At 44.5% G+C, this 22007-nt stretch overlaps 1 protein-coding gene across 2 annotated transcripts in view; it reads right to left on the reverse strand.

Annotated features, from left to right (window-relative positions):
• The window catches only part of IMMT (inner membrane mitochondrial protein), a 472217-nt gene that overhangs the window by 162270 nt on the left and 287940 nt on the right, over positions 1–22007 (reverse strand). For both annotated transcript variants that reach the window (XM_085642618.1, XM_085642619.1), the window contains 2 exons: positions 18699–18834; positions 1218–1347 (listed from right to left, as the gene is read on the reverse strand). In XM_085642618.1, the coding sequence (XP_085498744.1) occupies positions 1218–1347; positions 18699–18834 (266 nt within the window). The remainder of the gene's footprint in view (positions 1–1217; positions 1348–18698; positions 18835–22007) is intronic.

Genomic DNA, 22007 nt, shown 5'->3' on the forward strand with positions numbered 1-22007 from the left:
CCAACAGAAGGTTCTCTTCCAGAAACTGAGATAAGATCTTGCTTACGGATTTCTCCAATAATTTCACCGGATAAGGTAGGAGAGAAATAGGCCTGAAGTTAGCTGGCACCAAAGGGTCCAGATTCGGCTTCTTTATCAGTGGGGTTACCACTGCTAGTTTCCAGCAGTCTGGAACGGATCCATCTGTTAAAGATTGATTACAGATCATCCTTAGCCAAGGGAAGGTGTGATGACCGTACAGCTTCCAGATCTTGTGGGGTAGAGGATCTAGAGGTGAGCCCGACGACACACTTTCTGTCAAGTTATCAAAAGTTTCCTGAGAGAAGAGTTGAAAGCGGTCTAAAAAGGCGATCGTTTTAAGATCTCCCTTGGCCGGGCTGGTTGCTTCCTCAGAGCCATGCTGATGGATGTTGACCTGTAGATTATTTACAATATTAAAGATCTTCTCCTGGAAAAAGGAGGCGATTTCATTGCATAGAGTTTGCGAGGGGGCGACTCTATTGCTCATACAGTCTGGGTTAGTAAGGTCTCGAACGATCTTAAAGAGAGCTTTAGACCCATTAGACGCCTGTGTGATGGAATTGGCATAGAAATCTGCCTTAGATCTCAGGATGAGAGTTTTATATTGTAGTTGTACCTGTCTTAGATCTTTTTTATCTACCTCAGAGTAGCTTCTCCTCCATTTCCTCTCTGCCTGTCTACGAGAGAGTCTGAGAAGGCGCAGCTTCTCATTGTACCAGGGCGCTGATCGCTTCCTTGCCTTCTTTAGTGGCTTTATAGGTATACAATGATCTAAAACCTTAGTTATGTGATCTGTGAATAACTTATAGTTATCCTCCACAGACTTATTGGGATGGAAAAGATTGACATTGAGAGAGCATGAGTATTTTTGCCAAAGGTGTTACCACCACGTCAGTGGACACACTTTTGGTCAAGCTGTGGCTGGGACTCTCCAACACAACTCTGAATCAACTTGTAACTCACACTTTTGCATGGAGTAAGACACAACATAGACAATTTCACTTTAGTCATAAACATTCAGGTGTAATTCAAATCTAAGACAGGAATAAGGCAATTATTCGGAGAAACTATTTGTGACTTCAACACACAATATTTAAGGTGATACACAGCCAAGTTCGGTTTGTTTTTAAATGTGATGCAAGAAATTGTGCAAAATTAAAGTTCACAGGAGTACGTATGTGCTACTACAGACTTACTCATTCCTTTCCAACCGGATGCTAAATCTGGAGTTACACTGTCCAGTTCCCGCTGAAACTCTGCTCTAGCCGCAGCCACTAGCTCGTGATACTGAGCTACAATCTTAGCTTCAGATTGAGCAGCCTGAACCTAGGAAACAGAGGTGGGAAGAGTTAGCACACCATCAATTAAAAAAGGTTACATAAATCACAAAATATTTTTTATTCTAAAACAAGTTGCATAAATTTGAGGATGCTTAATGGTTCAATGAATTGTCAAGCAGAAATGTAGCCACCCCTCAAGCCCAACTTGAATATGTCTGGAGAATGCCAACTTAGCTCTCATGTGTGCATGGACACTGATGGAAGGTCGGACTCGTGCAGTGTGTAGCAGACAAAAATGCAAAATGTTACTCATCTGGAAAAGAGGGTGTGCAGATCGACTGACATCACTAACTTGAAATACCACAAAAACTGTAAGGAGGACATGAGAGGAAAACATGCAGGGGGGACCTGGTGGAGGAAAGAGTTTGTTCACCCAAGCGCCAAGTGGGTGCTGAACTAATATACAGAGAAAGATTATATTCCCAGTCAAAACCTTGGTTGCCTCAGTCCTCAAGAACATTTTTTCACCACGCCAGTGCCTGGTTTAAAAAATGAAGCTTCAAGCTGCAGGCGTCCTGGGTTCAGAGAATTTCTGCACCAATCTGGCCAAAATCTGGTTAAAATGTTGCAAGACTACAGGGTACCTTTCTCACGAAGCACAAGTGCATCAGGGCCATCGGATAGTTTACTACCTTATCCCTCTTCTGCACTGAAAACCTTAACTTTGAAGGTGGCCGACCTGTACAGCTCTAATCCTCACCAAACATAGCGAGGTCTAGGGAGGGGTCAAGAGTTTAGTACTTTCTAACTGCCTCTCTCTTTCTCTTGCCTCGCCATAGAGGGGCAGGTTGTATGGGGCCCATGCCGACTTTAATCTCTAGGACTAGGGAAAGCTTACAGAGCTGCAGTCACTTCTCCAAAAGGCAATCTTGGACGTACTAGTTTAATGCAAGTGATACGTCATGCACATGCTGCGATTCAATGCTAGTTTCTATTCACCTTTTGATCTCGCTCTTTTGTCCTGCTGAGGATCCAGACAGTGTATTCTCGGGGACAATATAGCATTCTGCACCAGTCTACCTGGATGCCAACTGCAACTCACTGCAGGGATTCTGAGCTAGCAGTTCATCAATCCAGGACAGAGTTTCCCTTGGACAGTAGTGATGCATGCTTTATTGGTCCTTAGCAGTGTACACAGATTTGAGGAGGGCCTTAAGGGTAGATTATGTATTACCCAGTCTTCAAGGACAGCTCAATTTCGCTCAAGAGGACAGCCAAACTCCCTCCCCAGTGCCTGAGTGACAAAATCATCCATGAAAAAGCAGCAGTGTGCTGCCTCTTTTGCTTTCGATGCCTAGACCTAGGGTACCCATATACCACAACTAAGCAGACTTTATTGGAGGTCTGTCACAGTTTAATTGCCCTTCAGAATGTTTCTGACAGTATGGCTGTAGGAAAGTAGGATCTGCTTTCATGGTCACCCCACTTTTTGCTGGTGTCATGTTTTTCTGACTAGTCTGACTGGGATCCTGCTAATCAGGACCCCTGTCTCTGGGCTTCTTCCCTAAATTGGGCATGGTGAGTATCTAGGTACCCTCCAGATTGGCTACTGCTGTACCCTTGTTAGCCCCTAGTATATGGTACTAAGGTACTCGGGGCATAAGTACACCAACGGGTCTCACATGGGCTGCAACATGTATTATGCCACCCATAAGAGACCACTGAAATTGTGACTACAGACCTGCCATTGCAGCCTGTGTAAGCTGGTGCTAGCGCCACTTACAACAGATATAGGTTTCCCTACATCTGAAGTCTCTACACTTAAAAGTCACCCCTAAGGCAGACTGTTCAATCCTGAATGGCGGGTGCTGAGTCCTAGGTTTGAGGGTGCCCCTGCATGAGCGAGGCACCCCTATTACCTTTGGAGTCCATTCTCCCGGGTTGTAAGTGCATCAGCCAGTCAAACATATAGAGGGGCCATGCGTCATTACGCGCTGACCACCTCTAAACTGGCTGGATCGAACCCAGTCATGTTTGCTATCAAACTTGTTGGAATCGTACCCCCACACCGTAAACGGCGTGGGAGGTATGATTCAATGCACTGTAAAGCTCCTTCGGGAGGTCCTCAGTGCTCCCGATACCAGTCTTCCAGAACCAGACAGCAAGCTAGGGCTGCTGCCGGGAAGAGACCCGATTCTGCCTTCCTGCTGGTGAGCCTAACTCCAGCAGGGGAAGGCAGAACAAAGATATCCTGTCACAGGGAGGTGTGACCACCTCCCAGACAGGGTTTAGTGTATTGGGACAGGGTGGAGGCGCTTGCCAGCACCACGGAGACATTTGGTACCCTCCTTGCATACACCAGTTCTAACCAGTTCAGGGAACCGTTGGCTCCTGCTCTGGCACAAAACTGGACAAAGGACATGGGAGTATCCTCCCCACTGTCCAGGCCCTCCTCTGGGAGGGACCCCTGAATCGTCCCAAGCCATTCCTAAGGGTCCTTAAGGGCTTACCTGTGGGTGAGTCCCTAGATTAGTCGTGGGACAAGATTCAGATCACATGCCACTTCAACTTCGACTGTGTGGACACACTGGACTTCTCTCGAAACTGCACCGGGGAAAATTCCTGCTGCTCCTGGTTTCGTCGTCCTGCTGGTCTTTGCCCGTTCTCCATACAGGTTCTTCACCAGGCCTATGGACTTCCAAGACACCTGAAGGAATCTCTCTTGGAGTGAAGAAGTCACTCCCCTGCATCAGCAGGCACCACAACTGACCGGTCTGCTGATCCTGGGCTCCCACAGACTCCGAAAGGCTCAGCAACACAGGTGGTGGTTCTACAACACCTACGAGGCCTGTACTGTCTTCATACGGAGTTGGAGGCCAGTATCTCTCATCATAACCGCTGGAACAGCACCCCTGTGCACTGCATCGGCTTGCCGTTGCAAAGTCTTGTTGGCTCTTTCCTCCAGAGATCTTCGGGCTCCAAGAAGCTTCAACCTCATGCAGCTCCCACAGCCAAGATCTGCACCCTCACCGCTTCCTCCGCACCGTGGGCCTTCTTCATTGGTGAGCTGTTCGAGGTCCTCTTGCGAGTCCTGTGCCTTCGGCCCGTGGGTCCTCTTTAGGGTCTTCTTTGGCTTTCCCTGCTTGCTCAGGGCCTGCTCCGACTTAACTGCTCGTGGTGAGTCACTTGGACCTTGCTGGTCCCGACACTGCACCATTTTCATCTACTACGTGGTTTGCCGCTGCCAAGGCTTGTTGGAGCCCCTGCCGGACACTGACCCCATTGCTCTCGACATCCGACGTGGGACAGATTGAGAACAGCTCCTGGTCTTCTACAGCATCGCCTGGTCTGCACAGCTGTAACTTCAAGGGCACCGTCAAGCTCACCTGCATCTCCGACCTCGGTGGACATTCATCTTCCATGCCTCCTGGTCACTCCTAAGTGGCATAGACTCTGTCCCCTCTGCTTGAAGGTACCTCTCATCTTAAATCCATCTTTGGGTTCCACCGGACTCCTTAGTCTTCTTCTCCAGCGGCATCTTTCTTGAAGCCCTCCATTGTGGTCTACGGCGGTTTACGACATCACTTGACATAGGTATCCTGGTTCCTGGGGTATCCAAGGGTGGGGTGACTCCAACCTCCCATCTTCCACAAGGTTTCTTCAGGGTCCACTGGGAAGGGTCCTTTTTCTTTAAAACTGCAACCGCAACTTACCCATTGACTTGTGTTGATCACGTAGTCGTGTTCACGCTCTGCACACGGCCTACATGGGGTTCCTGGGAACTTATCTTGGGCGGTTTCTTGGGTCCCCAACATGTCTACGCCCTCTGGGTCCATTCTTGACTTGAGTCATTGTTCCCATTCCACTATTTTAGTATATAGTATGGTCTCCCCCTGGAGACCACTGTGTACTTGTGCTACTTAAGTGATCTATGTATTAAGTATTATGTGTATTGTGTTTCCAGCTCCAGGTAGGATATAGTACAAATGTATTAGTGAGTGTTTGTAATAAAATACATAGTTTTACAACTATACTGCATGATTCTTTTTCACTTAACCTATACCATAAGATTATGTACTGGTAAAACAAGCAGCTTTACACTCCTCCTGAACTAAGCTTGAAGGCTGCTCTCCACACATACCACTTAGAGAGCTTTCTAAGGTTGTCTAAGACCACTAAAATCACCATAAGGGTTGTCTAGATTAGTGCAGGGTGCTACACTTACATAAGTGAGCACCATATACTAAGCCAGACTCTCACAATGGCTCTCATCTAACATTGTAAATAAACATATAATCCACCTTTGACATTTCTTTGGCTACTCTCAAAGTTACTTTTCTGGGTTCCAAACATGGATGGCAGCCGAGGGGCACTTCTGGCTCAGGAACTGGAAGGGGGAATACCTCCCAGAATCGCTCGGGCCTCAAATTACCATTCCTTAGGCTACAAGAATTTTGGGCTGGAGCAGGAGCAGTGGATCAAGCAGGCAGCCATACTAAATCTCCTTCTCAGACTTGGAGACATCTCTCCCCCTGCCTTCCTGACCAATGGAAAACACATTAATGTCCATCTTGTATTAAGACAAGATGGCAGTCATACTGACAATGGAGACAGCTGAAAAGCGTTGGGGTCTGTTAAACGCCAGCTCACCGCTCGAGCAGTCTGATGCAGTGCAGTGTTACCGCTCCCACTCCAAATCGTCTGCTTGATTCATCGATTGGTCACGGTCTACATAATTCACTATTTTCAGGCTAGTGGAGCGTGTTGTTTGAATTACCTTGCAGTCTCCATTGCCTATAAGACTACCACTAAGATATTAAAAAAAATCCTTTCCTGAAGTTGTCTCTCTCCAAGAGTGGGGTCTTTCATGTATCTCCATTAAATAAAGTGGTCCTGAAGATGGTCTCGTGGATTTACACTGGGTAGGATCAAAATGTCGGCAAAGAGCCCATCACTCCTATGGACAATTCTTTCTTACCTTCACAAGTTTTGTCTTAATACAAGATGGACATTAATGTGTTTTCTCTAGAGGGTGAGCATCCGGTACATTTTCAAATGTAAAGGAGCAGCAGTGTGAAGCTTTATTGGACAACACAGTCAGTGTATTATACAATATCACTGATCCCCATAATTTATTTTTGTTTAAGTTTAATATAATTTGTGGCATTTAATAAGCATACATGCCTGCCTATGTGATTTATCACTTATTGTTTCAGATTAATATCAGAAATTCATGTACGTCACCTAATGACATCCTTAACTGACTTCAATGCTAAACATGCATTGAAAATGCAATAGGTCTCGCCTTTAAGTTAAATCCATTTGCTAATGGTATTGTATAGCAAAGCAAAAAACATTAACTTAATGAAAGGCGAGGCCTATTGCATTTTTAATGCTTGTTTTTTTACGTGCGTTCCTACAAATTTTGATCTTAATAATTCAAAACTTTCAACCTATGTTGGTGAACCTAAAATTCGCACTGGAACTGCCCTGCTGGACTCCAGGTAATTTCGCCCGGGGCACTGTCTGAGGAATGCCCAGCCCTGCCAGGTAGGTGTCGTTTTTGCAGGTAGACGACAATGAGCATCAGAATACAGCATCACTGAGTAAAAGGCTTTGTGAATCGGGCTCAGAAATTAGAGAAAGTTCTTCTGTTTACAAGTAAAGTAAGCAGATGTAATTGCTAGTTTAGGCTGATGTATTTTAAGCCACGCCCTTAATTACATTGGCCACGCCCCTTTTAGAGGCCCCCCTAGTTTTTTCATCCCACTTAAAGCCCTGCTCCTGAGGGTATTTATACGCAAGATATGATTTAGTGAACTTGGATTGCCCTAGTGCCTAGTCAGTTAATATTGTGTATGGTTAGAGTCACCGTCATTCTGTTACAGAGTATGTCGGTTGACAAAAAGTGCCATGGGAAAAACAATTAAAACTGTGTTGCTGTAAGGGCTTACGGAACTTACCAAAGCATCTTGTAGTCTGCGGAAGGAATGGGAGCAAAACAGAGTAAACATTCTAATAAGGTGCTTACCCTATAATTAACAGTAAGTGATTGTACAGGTGTACAGTGACTTATGGCAATCTAACCCGCAGGCGCAAAGAACACAAACAAAAAGTGCTGCGAGCTGGAGAAGAAAGGAAGGGAGTGCAAAACTAAACTTGAAAATCAAATGTTGTCCAAGAGATTGTAACTGCTAATGCGTTCTGTCTGCGTGAGTGCTTTCTTTATAAAAATGCATGCGAAGGTCGTGAAAATGGTATGGTTTGTGTGAGTGGTTTCTTTAGAGAAGTGCTTACGAATGTTGTGAAAATGATATTGTTTAAAACTGTAGACATTAAAATTAAAACCGGGAAATAGTGGTGGCCGGGCGGCCTTCCTGTAAGGATGGTGTAGTGCACCCTTAAGAGTTTGGTGTGTGTGATGAAGTTAGCCCAGAGTGGGCTCGAGAAAGACTTCCTGTCATGGTGTGTATCTATCCAAGATTCAGGAATGGTCTCTGCGGTGAGGGAGAAGGCTGCTGGGCTGTCGGGCGCTCGCTCGCTCCTTGTGGTCTAAATATAGGCTGGAAAACCCAACAAGATGTCAGCGTCCGGGGCCAGAAAGCGAGATTGTGCGTGACAGCAGTTTAGCGTAAACCCGAGGAGCACGGAACAATTCCCGAATTAGGCGACTGACTGTCACTCCCAGTGACGTGATTCCGTATCACATGTGTGACAGTAATATGAGTAAGTGATGGTCAATGGAACCAACTTGCACATCAGGAACGGTGTGCTTGAAAATAAAATTTAAAGTCGAAGTGACAAAGAAAATGGTCATCCGGGAGGATTATTTGTGCTTGCCATATATACGGGAGTGAGAAACAAGCTTCTGATTGAGGTCAGTACATACTTCTTAAGTTGGTTTTAACTGATTTCGGCGAGCCAGCAAATGTACAGCGCCATTCTCCAACATGACAAAAGTACATAAAGCGTGCCTTAAAACCACAGCGCTTTAAAACACAAGATAAAGAGCTGCCGCGCTGCTTAAACAAAACAAAAGTTTGCAAGTTTAGGAGAGAGCATGTCGTGGGTGCAATAAAAAAAAATAAAAAAACAAGCGCGGTCCTCAGCGAGACATAAAAAGCTGTCGCCACGCTACACCATTGTGTGAATGGAAAAAGAAAGTACTCACCGAGTAATTTGAAGACACTGTCACGCCGCGGAGTAAAAGATCCAATCCCGGTAACCAGGAGGGACTAAGAAGCCTCCTTTTCAATCAAGTTCCAGCGTTTAGCATGGAGGATGATGCCAGCAAATGAAAAAGATGGGTGGGTATTCTGAAAGCTTCTGAAACAGTATTGATGCCAAGAAGCCCTCGGCATGGCGAGAGCATCGCATGCGCTGCTATCGCCAGGCCGAGACCTAAGAAGGCTTTTATTTGAGTACCTAGACTGAGGGAAACACCTGCCTGGATAGCCAAACTAGATAAAAATGCTGAGCAGATATATTTGGTTTTGTCCATGTACAACTTGATGCACCTGCCTACATCCAGTGTGTGTAGTGTCCTAACATCAAGCATCGAAGGGTTAGAGAAGAACAAATGAAGTGTTATACGGTTCCTACGAATTTAGTAGGACTGTGTTTTAGATTAACAAAACACAGTAATACAGGGACTACGTTTTCTGACATCATTATTAAATGTTGGTCCAGCTAGCTCACAGTAGTGCATCTAAACTCCTATGCCTCCAGAGTTATCGATGCTATCGGCAACCTTGAACATGACCACTCCTTATTCCCAAGGAACTCACTGAAACAGATCTAACCCTTAGGTTTGTCACTTCTGCATGCCCCATGTTTCACAAAGACGGGACAAAAATAAATGTTCAAATGTTTATTGATAAGGACGGATCCATGCAAGCAAAATATGAACTGCGATTATTAGACAAATGAGACATCACTGTTATAAGCATTATTTGTATGGTGAAAAATACAAATAATTCAACCAATTTGGTTATTCTTAATATCACTAATACCCCTACACTAATGAGAGCACTGTGTGGGCACCCTTCTGCCAGTCACAGTTGGAATGATCTAACCCAATTAGTGTAATGTCTCAGGAAGCCGGTCTCCATGCATTACGAATGGACTCAGTCTTATTGTGCAAGCCCGAACACATCTCTACTTGCACAACGAATTTACTTCTGTCGGGGCCTGTGGAGCTGCATCTCATTCACAGCTCTAGCAGCATTCCTGAAAACTCCGGTGTGAAGTGCCTCTCACTGAATTCAAACGGACGCAGTGTACATAATAAAACGCAGGACTTCTCATTCTGCAAGAGACGCAGAAGAACATCTTTACTTAGTCTAGGGAAAAGAGTTGTCTCCTACAGGCACAAAAATAAAGCAAGGACATTGCGTTCGAGTAAGTGTCCCTGAAACAAACAGCGTAGACCACAGGATAAAAGTGTCGAACTATAATAAAAGCGTGCATGGCATTCACTCGTGTTAGTGAAAAACAAGTTCAAACCACCATCTTAAAAAGATATCAGGTCAGAAAGGAAAACTAAAATGGAGACTAAGTGTAATCTATATAACAGAAGAATGACTGGTTCACTCAAATTAAAGTCTGAGGACACTCTGGGCAGCACACTGAAGACACTTTGGTGCACAAACTAAACGTATCGTTTGTTAAGTCCATAAATGGTTCCTTTATCATGAAGGCCAGAAGCTACTGCACTATCCTTGCCGATGCCAGTGAAGTGCTGTCCTTCACAAGATACTTGGTATCCACCCCGTGGGTGGGTTTAAAAGGGACAGAACTAGCTGACTAAGCACCATGTTCAGCTGCCGTGGCCTTGGAGAATGTTGAATGGGGGTGGACAAAATTCTGAAAAGGTCTTTCATGGACTGCTTGATGATACTTTGAGTAAACAAGGGTGGAGCTTTCTCAGATGTTTAAAATCCTGGTATAGCTGCTAGATAGACTCTAACCGAGGAGTATTTCAGGCTTCTTTAGCTGAGTGAAGAAGGCATTAATATACATTATGAAACTTTATAGTAATGAGATGTAGACTTCTTTTCGCGCACCATTAGTAAAAGTGCCTCCGTTGTTGGGCTTATTTGAAGCAGGCATACCTTTGCACGTTACGACTGCTGTGCAGTCAGCCAAGATGTCCAAGTAGCAAAATTCTAAGTGATCAGGTACTAAGCTATTAGCTTCAGTGACTTCAAGGAATGATGCAGGACATGTCCTTTGATCCTAGCGACAAGTGATGGATGAAGCTTCAACATGATAGTCAGACGTTGAACTAAGTCTGTGTACCAAAACTGGCATGGCCATGCTGGGGATATCAAAATCATTGAACAGGGCTCTGCTTTGGCCTTCCAAAGAACCCTTGCAAAGAGTGGAAATGGCAGAAAGGTGTAGACAAAGACATCCAGCTACATCATTTAAAGAACATTGCCTCTGGAATATGGTTTCCAGAATAAGCTTGTATATGATGGCGTTTCTTTCTCTGCAGTGTTCCACATAGGTCTAGAGCGGAGTAACGCCACTTCTTGCAGACTTGGAGTTGTTGATCGTGGAGTTCCTATTCATTGTAATCCAGCATAGAGTGACTGAGGCAGTCTGCTGGTTTGTTCTGAATCACTGGCAGATGTTCCACAAAGATATCTACACTGTTCATGGCACAGTCAGATAGTAGCAGTGCCATCTGAGACAGTGTGTGATATTGTACCTTCTTGCTTGGCGATTTGATACATTGAGGCTGTGTTGACAGATGTGATTTATATCAGAATGGTTCACTAGATGTAGGTGAAATGCCAGTAATCCTAATTGGATGGCATGAAGTGCCAAAACTTTGATGTGGAGGGATTCATTCTTCCAACCACAAGCCTCTAGTGGATGGTTCTTGCATGCAAGCCCCCCAACCTTCCTTTGAGACATTGGCTCAAAAAGGAGGCCTGCATTGAGGTTTTCTCGAAATCTTCCCCCACACCACAACCGGTCCTAGGATGCTTGTTTCTAGTCCAGGGAGGACCTGGTTTGGCAGTTCGGGCTGGACTGTTCCCATGAGGCACAGGGTCAAGACTGATTTGCACATGGCCAGGTCTAAACTGGGGTGGCATGGTGAGCAAAAGAATGATGGATTTAACCCAGATCTCTTGACTGGGGGTGAATGTTTTGATTTGTTCTGCATTCCGTCCATCAATTGTGTCTTTTGCTTTCTCGCCCTAAGTGTGCCAGGTATGCCCAGATGTGGGTCCTGGGCTCACTGTGCCACTGGAATCAAGCTATCCTGGCTGAAGAGGGGTGAAACCCCGAAACCGGTCCTAGGATGCTTGTTTCCAGTACAGGGAGGACCTTGCATGGCATTTCGGGCTGGACTGTTCCCTTGAGGCACAGGGTCTAGACTGATTTGCATAAGGCCAGGTCGAAACTGGGGTGGCATGGTGAGCAAAAGAATGATGGATTTAACCCAGATCTCTTGACTGGGGGTGAACTTTTGATTTGTTCTGCATTCCGTCCATCAACTGTGTGTCTTTTGCTCTACTCTGAAGAGCAAACTTCAACACCCAAATTCTGCCAAATTGATGCCTTGATGTAGTAAATCCATTTTTTTTGCATAGTCACTCTAGATTTTTTGCCCTTTACTGGACCCTATAAAAGTTTGCTCGCTTTGGAAATCTGTGAACTTTATCCGTGCTGTGCGCAGTAAAACGCCTGTGCTCTCCCTTCTAACATAAGCATACTCCAAACTGGCATATATTACTTGCTTATAAGTCCCTAGTATGTAGTACAAAGTATACCCAGGGCTTGGTAGGTAACTGCGACTAGTGAACTATAGCACCTATTGTGCCATCCACTACAGTGGCCAACCATTGTAGGCTAATTGCAGTAGTGTAAAAAGTGCAACGTGACTGCTCAAACAAAACTGAATGGGTAAAAGCTCCCTTTTAAATGTTAACAATTTACCCCTACATAGGGCAGTGTAGCTCACATGGCTGGGCACATGGTATTTACAAGTAGGACATGTAAGACATTTCATGTTAATGCCATAACAGTGACTAGCACTCGTAAGCTATTTTCACTGTGGCATGTCTAGCTGTCTTAAGTAGAAAACCAGAGTACAGATAGTACTAATACTGTATCTCAGAAATGGAAGCAGCTAGAAAAATATTCAAACAACTTTTTTTTTTAACAGTTACTAAAAATTAAATTCAATGGTGAAACATTCTTATTAAATATCAAATGAAAAGTAACACATTATCTTTTACCTGCTTGAAGCACCCGGGGGCTAATTTGCATTGGCTACCCAGCTTCTCCCTGCCAGGAATTACAGTTAGCCTTGAACAGATGTGAGTAGGTGTGAAATGCCTCCCAGGAGCAAATAGTAAGGAGGTCTGAATGGGAAGAAATGACTCCTCTGAACTCCAAAGAATAATCAAGGTGGGGGCGACTGACATCCTTTTTGACAATAGAGTGTCAAATCCTGCTCAAGTTTAAAATTCCGCTTGAGAGGTCTGTTGGGTTTACATAAAACGTTTGGGGCACCATTGAAAGGGGAGAGAACAGGATAACAAGACAAATATTGTGTATCTACTGTCTGGTTGCTGAAGAACTCCAAATTTGTCCAACCAGACATCTTTCTCTGGGTTTATTGTGGGTACAGTGGCTGCCTCAAACTGGATTTTAGTTTTAAATGTCGGAAGACACTAGGATTACCATATATTTTCACAAAATCCTCAGCCCTCAGAGCCCATGTGTACTGTGGCTGAATACCTCAGCCATCTTGAAAATGACCAGTAGGTAGGGTTGGCCCCAGGGTCTTTTACCCCATTGGTTAGGATGTGTTCAGGCGCATTCCCACACACTAGTGCCTGGTAGCTGGTGCCAGGCGAAAATGTGGCAGCTCCAGGTGCCCAGGCAACTTGAGGACACTTCCTGGACCTGCAAAACATCAGAAAGGACTAGATCTGCAGTATGTGACCTTAATCATGCACTGAGGGACCGGACCTGCTCCTGCTTGTACCCAATGGACATAAGACTGACATCTTGTGTGGTTACAGGGATAAAATATGCAACAAGAGGCCTCTACCGCAGCTGCTCAGGTGACCAGTGGCAACTGAACCTGGGCTGGATCCTGCTGGTGGCCTCTGCCTGACATCATGTGAGTCTTTAAGTGCCTCCCCTGAGATCCTGGGGGACTTTAAATGCGTACTACTGTGGTGGACTGCAACCTAAAAGAATATGGGATTGATTTAGGTATCGGCAAACAGGTTACTCTGTCACAACAGTGATGGATATGCCATTTGCCGAAATATAAATCCCATAGGATATCATGGGATTTATATTTTGACGGACGGGATATCAGTCACTGTTGTAACGGAGTTACCCGCCCGCCGAGATCTAAACCAGGCCCTAAGTCAGAAGGTCAAATCTTTGACCAGGATGAACCTGGATGGAGTATCTGACCCACCCACGCTCCATCGCTGTCAGCCTCCAATTGCACACAGGTCCCAGTCTACAGTGACCCTTGACTATCACTAGCAAATTGTGGTTTTTGGTGCGATTTCTACTTGATTCTCTAAAAGACTTCATCTTTCCAGTTTTTCATTGGATTTTTGTCATTTTGTTGCCATTTAGTTTATTAAACGTTAATCTATTTTTCTAATTTGGTTTGGGGTTTTTATTGCATTGCATTGCATTTTGACTTTATTGCTGTTTTGGCACTGCAAAACTAACTTAAAGATTGCCCTAAATTAATCCGGTCTGCCCTGTGCCAGAACTACAGGAATGTTGAGCACAGGTTAATTTAGTGACTTTGAGGGCTCAGCCTGACTAGGGTTTTATTGTTCCTTGAGATTGGTAGTCACCCACCCCAAATAATCTAATTTCTTTAACATGCCCAAAGTGGTAGGAGCCTTCGCATCGATCCCTGTAATTATTTGAAACACCAGTGCCATTCTACCGATTTACGACCGTTATGGCATAACATTTCTTCCTTGTTGGAGAAATTATCTTCCGATTGCATGGAAAAGGACAGAGCTTTGCTTTAAGAGAGAGTGCTTTTTTTGATGCTTCATTGCCTGCCTCCAACTACAAATTCAGGCAAATAACAACAGGAGCAGTCTGATATGGTTTCTTTCAGAAGAGCATCCTTCCATACTGACTTCAAATCTAAAGTGCTTAACATGCTTTTTGATGTCCAGCAGCATTTTGGGAATCTATATAGGTGGATACACAAACAGCTTGTTCACTTTACACCATTCAGGCAGGGCTTTCAATCTAATTGATGGAACTCATAAGGGCAACGTGGTCATTTCTCCTCTGGTAATGTTCGACCATTGAATATCAGCAATCATCATCCACTACTTATCAATATAGTATAGGACAATAATCAGAAGAATGTCCGTGATGTCAGTGAAGAGGCTCCTGCTCCTTCTGTTCCAGCAAGTCCAAAAACCATGGTGACATTCCTGACTTATGGGGCCACCCGCCTCCCTCAATATCCATGCCGGTAGCGAGGAAATTATGGGAATTTTTCCTACCATGGTAGCTTATAACTTACTTGGCCCTGGGGTCTTGGATATCATCCAGCATGGTAACATGTTCGTATGATTTCTAGACTGCTCCCAACACCTTAGAGAAGGGAGCACTATCTATTTCCTAAGGCTTACAGGAAGTGAGCACAAAATGTCAAAAAATGGCTATTGAGCTACTGCCCAAGTTCCAGCGCAATCAGGGAATCTACTTAAGGGTCTTCCTCGTATGAAAGAAAGTATGAGAATGGCACCTGATTCTAGATTTAACAGCACTCATCAAGATTATCAAGGCTCAGTGTTTCAGGATGCACTCACTGCTAGTGTTCCTGCAATCCATCAACAGGAATGATTTTCCAGCATTTCTACACTTAAAGGCTGCCTATTTTTTATGTACCAGTCTACCCAAAAAACAGGATGTTCCTGTGACTCCTGGTCAATTCACCCAAAGAACAGCTGGCCCTTCAGTGGAGACCGGTTACTGGGAGAACCTGTTCATGCTGACTGCCAAGATCAACCAGGATCTCTTCTGCTGGTTGAGCCAGTGTAACAGCTTTGCGAACCAATTCCTTATTTATCAGACACTCAATGTTTTTTTAAATTTTTTTTATTATTTTATTTTTGTATCCAACCAGTAGGCACAAATCATACAGTATTGTCAATCTTCACTTTTCAGTAGATCACACACTCAATGTTGTGTCACCACAGATGCACCCCTCAGATTGGGGAGACATTCTATACCACATCGACATACTCAAACTGTCCTTATCAGAATGGACAATGTGACCACCCTCCAGAATGGGTGGACAAAGTCTCAAGCACTGCCAAAAGAAGCGCAAAACATTGCCACTGGGTTCTTCTACACATCATCAAACTGACAAAGCATTATCCAAATCTACAGAATGTAGTATGGAATGCCCTCAGCATGTTCAGCCAGGACCACCAAGAACTGCAACTGATTTTCAACAGATGGGGTGAACCCTTCCTCGATCCGGATGGGCTTAAGATGACCTAAGCTTTCTTACACACTTCTGGATTTCGCCCTTTTTGAAGGGTTATCCCCAAACTTTTTGTTTCTTCCTCCCATTTTTTCCTGGCCTGTTGTTGGCTATAGGACTCTGGGCACTTTACCACTGCTAATCAGTGCTAAGGCGCATATGCGCTCTGTGTAAATTGTTGTGAAAATTGGTTCTCCCTGAGTGGCATATTTGATTTACTGGTAAGTTCCTAGTAAAGTGCACTAAAGTGTGGCAGGGCCTGTAAATCAAATGCTACTAGTGGGCCTGGTTTTTATATTGTGTGTTTGAAAAAAACATTTTTAGAAAGTGGGTATTTTCTTGCTTAGCCATCCTGCGTGCTTCTGCTGATTTGTGGATTGACTGTCTGGCTTTTGAATGACAGGGGCTGGGGATGTGTGTCCTGCCTTTCCTGGATGCGTCAGGGCTGGGCTGAATAGACCTGGGCTGCATTTAGAGTAGGGGGAGGAGATTTTTCACACCTGAATGGGCCTGGCCTGGATGGGACAATGCGGTCTCCACCTCCTGCCGGGCAGCTGCACCAGAGAGGACAGAACTGGTTCTGGCTTGGCAAAGAGCTTCTCTGCCACCAGAGAAAAAAGGAATTTGTGCTATAAAAGTGGGGCCCAGACCCCTGAACTTTATCACTTCTGGAATTCAAGATGAACCTTTGCCAAGGAGAAGAGCTGGAGAAACTGGAGGAGGAGTACTGTCCCTTTCCTGTGTGCTGTCTGGGGTTGACCTGCAATAGCTGTTTCTGCCAAGTAAAGGACAAGGACTTTGCTGTGTGCTGTGTCCCCCTGTAGGAGGAAGATCTCCAAAGGCTTGAGTAGATCTTGCCTCCTGTTCTGAAGTCTCAGGAACACAAATACTTCACCCCCAGCTCCCCTGAACTTCCTTGCTGGGAGTTCTGACCTGCCAAGAGGTGCATGTGACAGTGTTGGGCTTCTGGCGGTTTTTCCTGCTGTTGGGAGCTAGAAAAGCAACGCGACTGAGAAAATTGATGCATCGCTCTTGTTACTGCTGGGTAACCGACGATGCACCGTGGTGCGAAAAAAATATTTCCCACACATCGCCGCGCCATTGCCAAACCGACGCTTCGCCTATCACCGCTGCAAAAAGCGACACATCGAGGGATCGTGACTGAAGAAACCGACACAGCACAGCTCGATGCCACTGCAATCACGCATCCATAGTCTTCTATGGGCCAAGTTGTTTGAAACCTTTTTAAAGTCATATTCTTAATACATGTATGTTGGATTTTTTGTTGTTTTGGTCTTGTTGAGATTAGATAAAGATACTTTCTTTTTCTAAACTGATATGGTGTCCATTTGTGGTGTTATCACTGTATTACTGTGTGTTAGGAGTACAAATACTTTACACATTGCCTTTGGAATGGCCTGTCTGCTTGTGCAAGCTACCCAGGGGGTGAGCAGGGGTTATCTAAAGTGTGTATCCCCCTTGACCTGACTAGAAGCAAGGGTCCCTATTTGGACAAAGGTACCTACCTCTACAAATTAGAGACCCCCATTTCTAACACACACTGATCAAGAAAGAAGCATATCTTATTTATAGTTAGTGCACTATATCCCCTCCTTTCTCTGGTTGGAACTTTTACTACATGGGTTTGGTCGGTGATACATTGCAAATAATGAACCCTGATTTCAAGTATGCTTGGGTAGTGTACAGTAAAGCAACATATCACTTAAATTATACAAGCAATCCTTGTATCTCCATTCTGATTGATAGCCCAGGAACCCCACCCCCACTATGGATGACCTGCATGAGAAAATAATAACCTGAAATAAGTGCCATTCTTTTGGAAGAACACTTGCGTATCTGCCATTGCTAATAAAGAAAAAGTGGGACATTTTAGAATTCTGGTTACAAATACATGGATTTGGGGTAAAGGACATTCATACTGCATCTTTTTCTGTCCTACTGGCACTACTTATGCGAGCAGGTGTTTCCACTACGCTTATCTTGGAGCCATCTAAATAACTGACCTGGGTGAGGAAAACACACAGTGTGTGTCAATAGCTGTAGGCCAATGTCTGCAAAAAAAATTAAAAAAAGTAAAAGAAGAGTGCTGCACTTCCAAAACAAGACCATTCGGTGCTGTATCCCACCCACTTGGCAGACCTTAGAGTAAGCTGGCTGTGCAAAATACTCTGATCTTTGTGTACTGGTTCACCTCGCTAGAGTTGGGCTGAATGATACAGAGATTAAAGGGTAATCTGCCAACTTCAAAAAGGCCTAATGTCTGGTAGGCTAGCTCTTAGATCCTATTGGTTCTGGGCACTGCTCCTGGTTGGGGGCTCAGACCTAACCGGAAGGGTGTGGGGTCTCTACTGCAAAACAATGGTGTCTGTTCCAGCAACCAATGCAAGACTTGGTAGGGCACAGCCCCACACAGGCAGAGCCTATATGCACTCCTCCTGCTATTCAACACCAGTCTGCAACACCGCTGGCTGCTGGATACACCCGTCAACCAATTAGACAACTGCAGATTATGTTGATCAAACAAGAATCCTCTAGATTGTATTTGCTCGCATTTTCCTTCTGCCTTGAAGGAGATACAAAAACAGCTTACCCGAAAAGTCTTCAAACAAGTGGCTTGCTCTATGCTCAGTTATCAGTGCACCGCTGTAGGCTAATATTTACCAGCAAGTAAGGTGGGTCTACTGAGTAAAACACAATGATGACTTTACACAGGTTTCAAGCTGAGATCAACACACAACTATTTTGAGTGCTTTATCGGCTATTTTTAAGTTAGTTTCACATAACTGGAATGACGTTAACAATATGCTTTGCATCTTTGAAACAACGAAAAAAATATACTTTCAGTAACCAAATATTACCTTTTTGACAACGTTGTCGAGATCAAAAATCATGTGATGAAGATTCTCTTCTGCTGATATTATGTGAGGTTTTGCTCCAGCAACTGGTGTTTTCTTGGCATGATCAATGACACCCCTCATCCTCTCCAACTCTTCCCTTAAAATCAAATCGGTGAGTATAAGCAACTACAGTACGCACCATAATCAGATAGTCAGGCTTTAGAAAATAACTGTTAAAAACATACAAAATAAGGACAACTAGCACCCTATCAGGTGGTTTAGAAAGCTGTAATTAACTTACTGTTCACATGTGCCTGGAGTGATCAGCTACAGTCATGTATCCTCATTACGGTTAAATAAAAAACAAAGTAGCAGAAGTAGCAAATGTGAAGTTTTAGCCATGAAAAATGGCAGAGGGTTCTTTGAAATTGCATACTTAAAAGATACATTTTGTAAATAGCCCTCCGAGATGTTGATTTCCTATACGATATTATACAGTCACTATATATATATATTCCGAACACTGCATGACAGTGTGGAGCACACTCGAGAAAGTATATTAAATTACTTTATTGCAGTCCCGTAGCTAGACGTTTCGGCAATGTATATATATTTCTGCCAAGTACCACGCATCATGGGTTAAACTAACATTTGTATGCTGGTGTTGCATTAGTCACGCATACTGAGCACCGACATGCTTTGGGGGTCATGTGGTGATCAGAAAAACAAGACTGAAGTGCAGCGCTTAATCTATGCACTTCTGCTCTGCCTGAAAAGCAATTGGTTCTACAGGGTACTCGTTGTATGGTAACGTGGGCAGGCACAGTAGGATACACTGCTTTACATTCAATACAAAACAAAACTGTGCTCCCTCTGCGGCCCCACCCGTGCCCTCTCTGACACAAACGTGTAGCTGCTGACTCATCGGGCACGGGCGGGGCGGCTAAGTTGTAGTTCACGGATGTGGGGGTCTCCAGCTGGCGTGGATGGGGCAGGAGCAGCCCCGCCCCCCCCCCCCCCCCCCCCCTCCAACCAGTACTATCCAACATACAGGGGGTCCTGTAAGCATTGGAAGCGGGCTGGCCGACAGCAGCGACACAAAATATTTGAATACGTTCTATGTGAACTAGTCACATTGCAATTTGAAATTATGAAGTGACTTGTTAACATAAGAATGATTCAAATATTTTGTGTCACTGCTGCCAGCGTCGAGCTGCCTGTGAATATCGTTTAGTCCACATTCCATTCAGACACTTAGGACACCTTTGAACTAGGGTGACTGACCAACTGGCATGAGTACAAATTCAGGACGAGGAGTGTAAAAATTCAGGACAAAGGGTCCAAATTCAGGACAAAAATTCGAGACAAAAAGGTACGTTTTACAGTCACATCAGAGGAGGTCGCTCAATAGTATATAAATACGTAAACAGACAACCAACATAAGTACAAGTCAAAGTAAGTACATATTAAGTTGCGATAATAGTGGACTTCACAGTGTTCTCTGTATGCATGCAGGTTTAAGCAACTGTGCAGGTATTGTTGTGGTGTTTCATACGACTGATGGAAGCAGCTTAAGTCCCACCTCATCCTCTCCACTCTGCTAACTCCACCGACTGAGATACAACCTCCAGTTCAATAACTTATTGGACAGGATGTTACAAAGCTGCAGTTTTTGTAGTCAATGCGGTTTTGTTTTAGGGCACTACTGCAATTCCTGAGTTGTTCCATTGATGGTGCTAAAATGCACTGCAACATTTTACAGTGTGACTGTGCACTTGCTTTAGTATATGCTGCCCGGTGGGGATTTTTTAGGCACTGCTGATATCAAGTGCCAGGGCGCCCTTGCACTTGTCAGATCTGCTGAGATGTCCCAGTTACACCATTAGGGAGGCTAGTTCAGACATCTTGGTAGTGCTCATTTGTACTGCTGTTGTGTGGTCAGAGTGTAAATGGATAACGGATACGAAGCATCTGTTTTGGCGCCTCACTTGCATTTCTGTCTCTTCCAGGTATCAGCACAGCTGTTGCTGATGTTGTGGAGCCAATAGCTCAAAATCTCGCAATTGCGAGACCTATTGCATTGTAAATACTTGTTCTCTGTTGTCTGCAAGATGCTATTGTTACAAACTTAAAAATAAAGTACCCCCAGGCCGTGCAAACATTTCTGACAGCCCAGCTCACTCACCACTTGGTAGAATCTTTCAGGCTAAAAAACTCCAAAACGATTGGCATCCTCAATGCACGGACGCACAGGAGAACAAAAGAGTGAACCTTGGGCACGCCACACTTTTGATTTTGAGAGTGAAATGAGAAGCTTTCGAAACTGATTAGACCACTTCAAACTGTTTAAAACAGGTCTGACAAGTGGTCCCGTGTCATATGTGAGACATTCGGACAATCCTGCCAATATCACTTTTAATGTATGGATTTCTGACTCCATGATGACACATTGACAGTGTTGAAATTAAAATTAGAAACCTCAGAGACAACTGGCTATTGACGGACATTCTATGTGTGGCTGATGGCATGATATGTCATCCAGCGCTTGGCAGCCTTGTGAAGAAATTCACATTTCGGATTTTTTTTTTCCTTGAGCCTATTAAGGGTTAACAGTCCAATGTGTAAGAAGATGCAACTGCTTTTATGTGCTGATGTGAGCATCCTACTAACAAAATGACCGAACATTGACATTTCTCTAAAAACAAAGAGACATGCTAAAAAGATCTTATTGGCTAGAACAATGAGTTTTCTTGGGGTGGCCGTGTAGCAGCAGTGGCGTAGCAAGGGGGGCGGTCCGCCCCGGGCAGCCGAGTTTTGGCTGGTTTCATTGGAATGGTGGCATGCTTTCTGTGCTGGGCCTGCGTGCTGCTCGAACAGCCAGTTGCAACACATGGGGCAGGTGCTGCCCCGAGGGAGCAGATACTGAAGTTACCCAACTTGGTTGGCAAATGCCACGTGGTGATACTTTTGATGCTGCTGGGAGTCTAGGTCAGGGGAACTGGTCTTCTACGATTTTCATGAAACTAAACCACTGTTTAAAAGTTACTTTAAATGTATGATATCTCGTGTAAAAGCAACAGACCGGAAGAAAGCTTAAAAACTGTCAAAACTCTGGAATAATCTTGTGCTTTTGCTGCAACCAAACTATAGAACTCTTCATCTTCACAACTAAAGGTCCAATCTAACCATTCTTTCGGGAAACTACTACACATTTTATCGTTTCCATCTTCAGACCCCATTACGGGATTCTCCGAACCTCAGAGGGGACCGGTGAAGTGAGTAACCACCCCATCCAGATTCAGAGATTTGCAGGAAAAACATGGCCTCGAA

Source organism: Triturus cristatus, chromosome 2_2 (assembly GCF_964204655.1).
Source record: "Triturus cristatus chromosome 2_2, aTriCri1.1, whole genome shotgun sequence".
NCBI classification, from domain to species: Eukaryota; Metazoa; Chordata; class Amphibia; order Caudata; family Salamandridae; genus Triturus; species Triturus cristatus.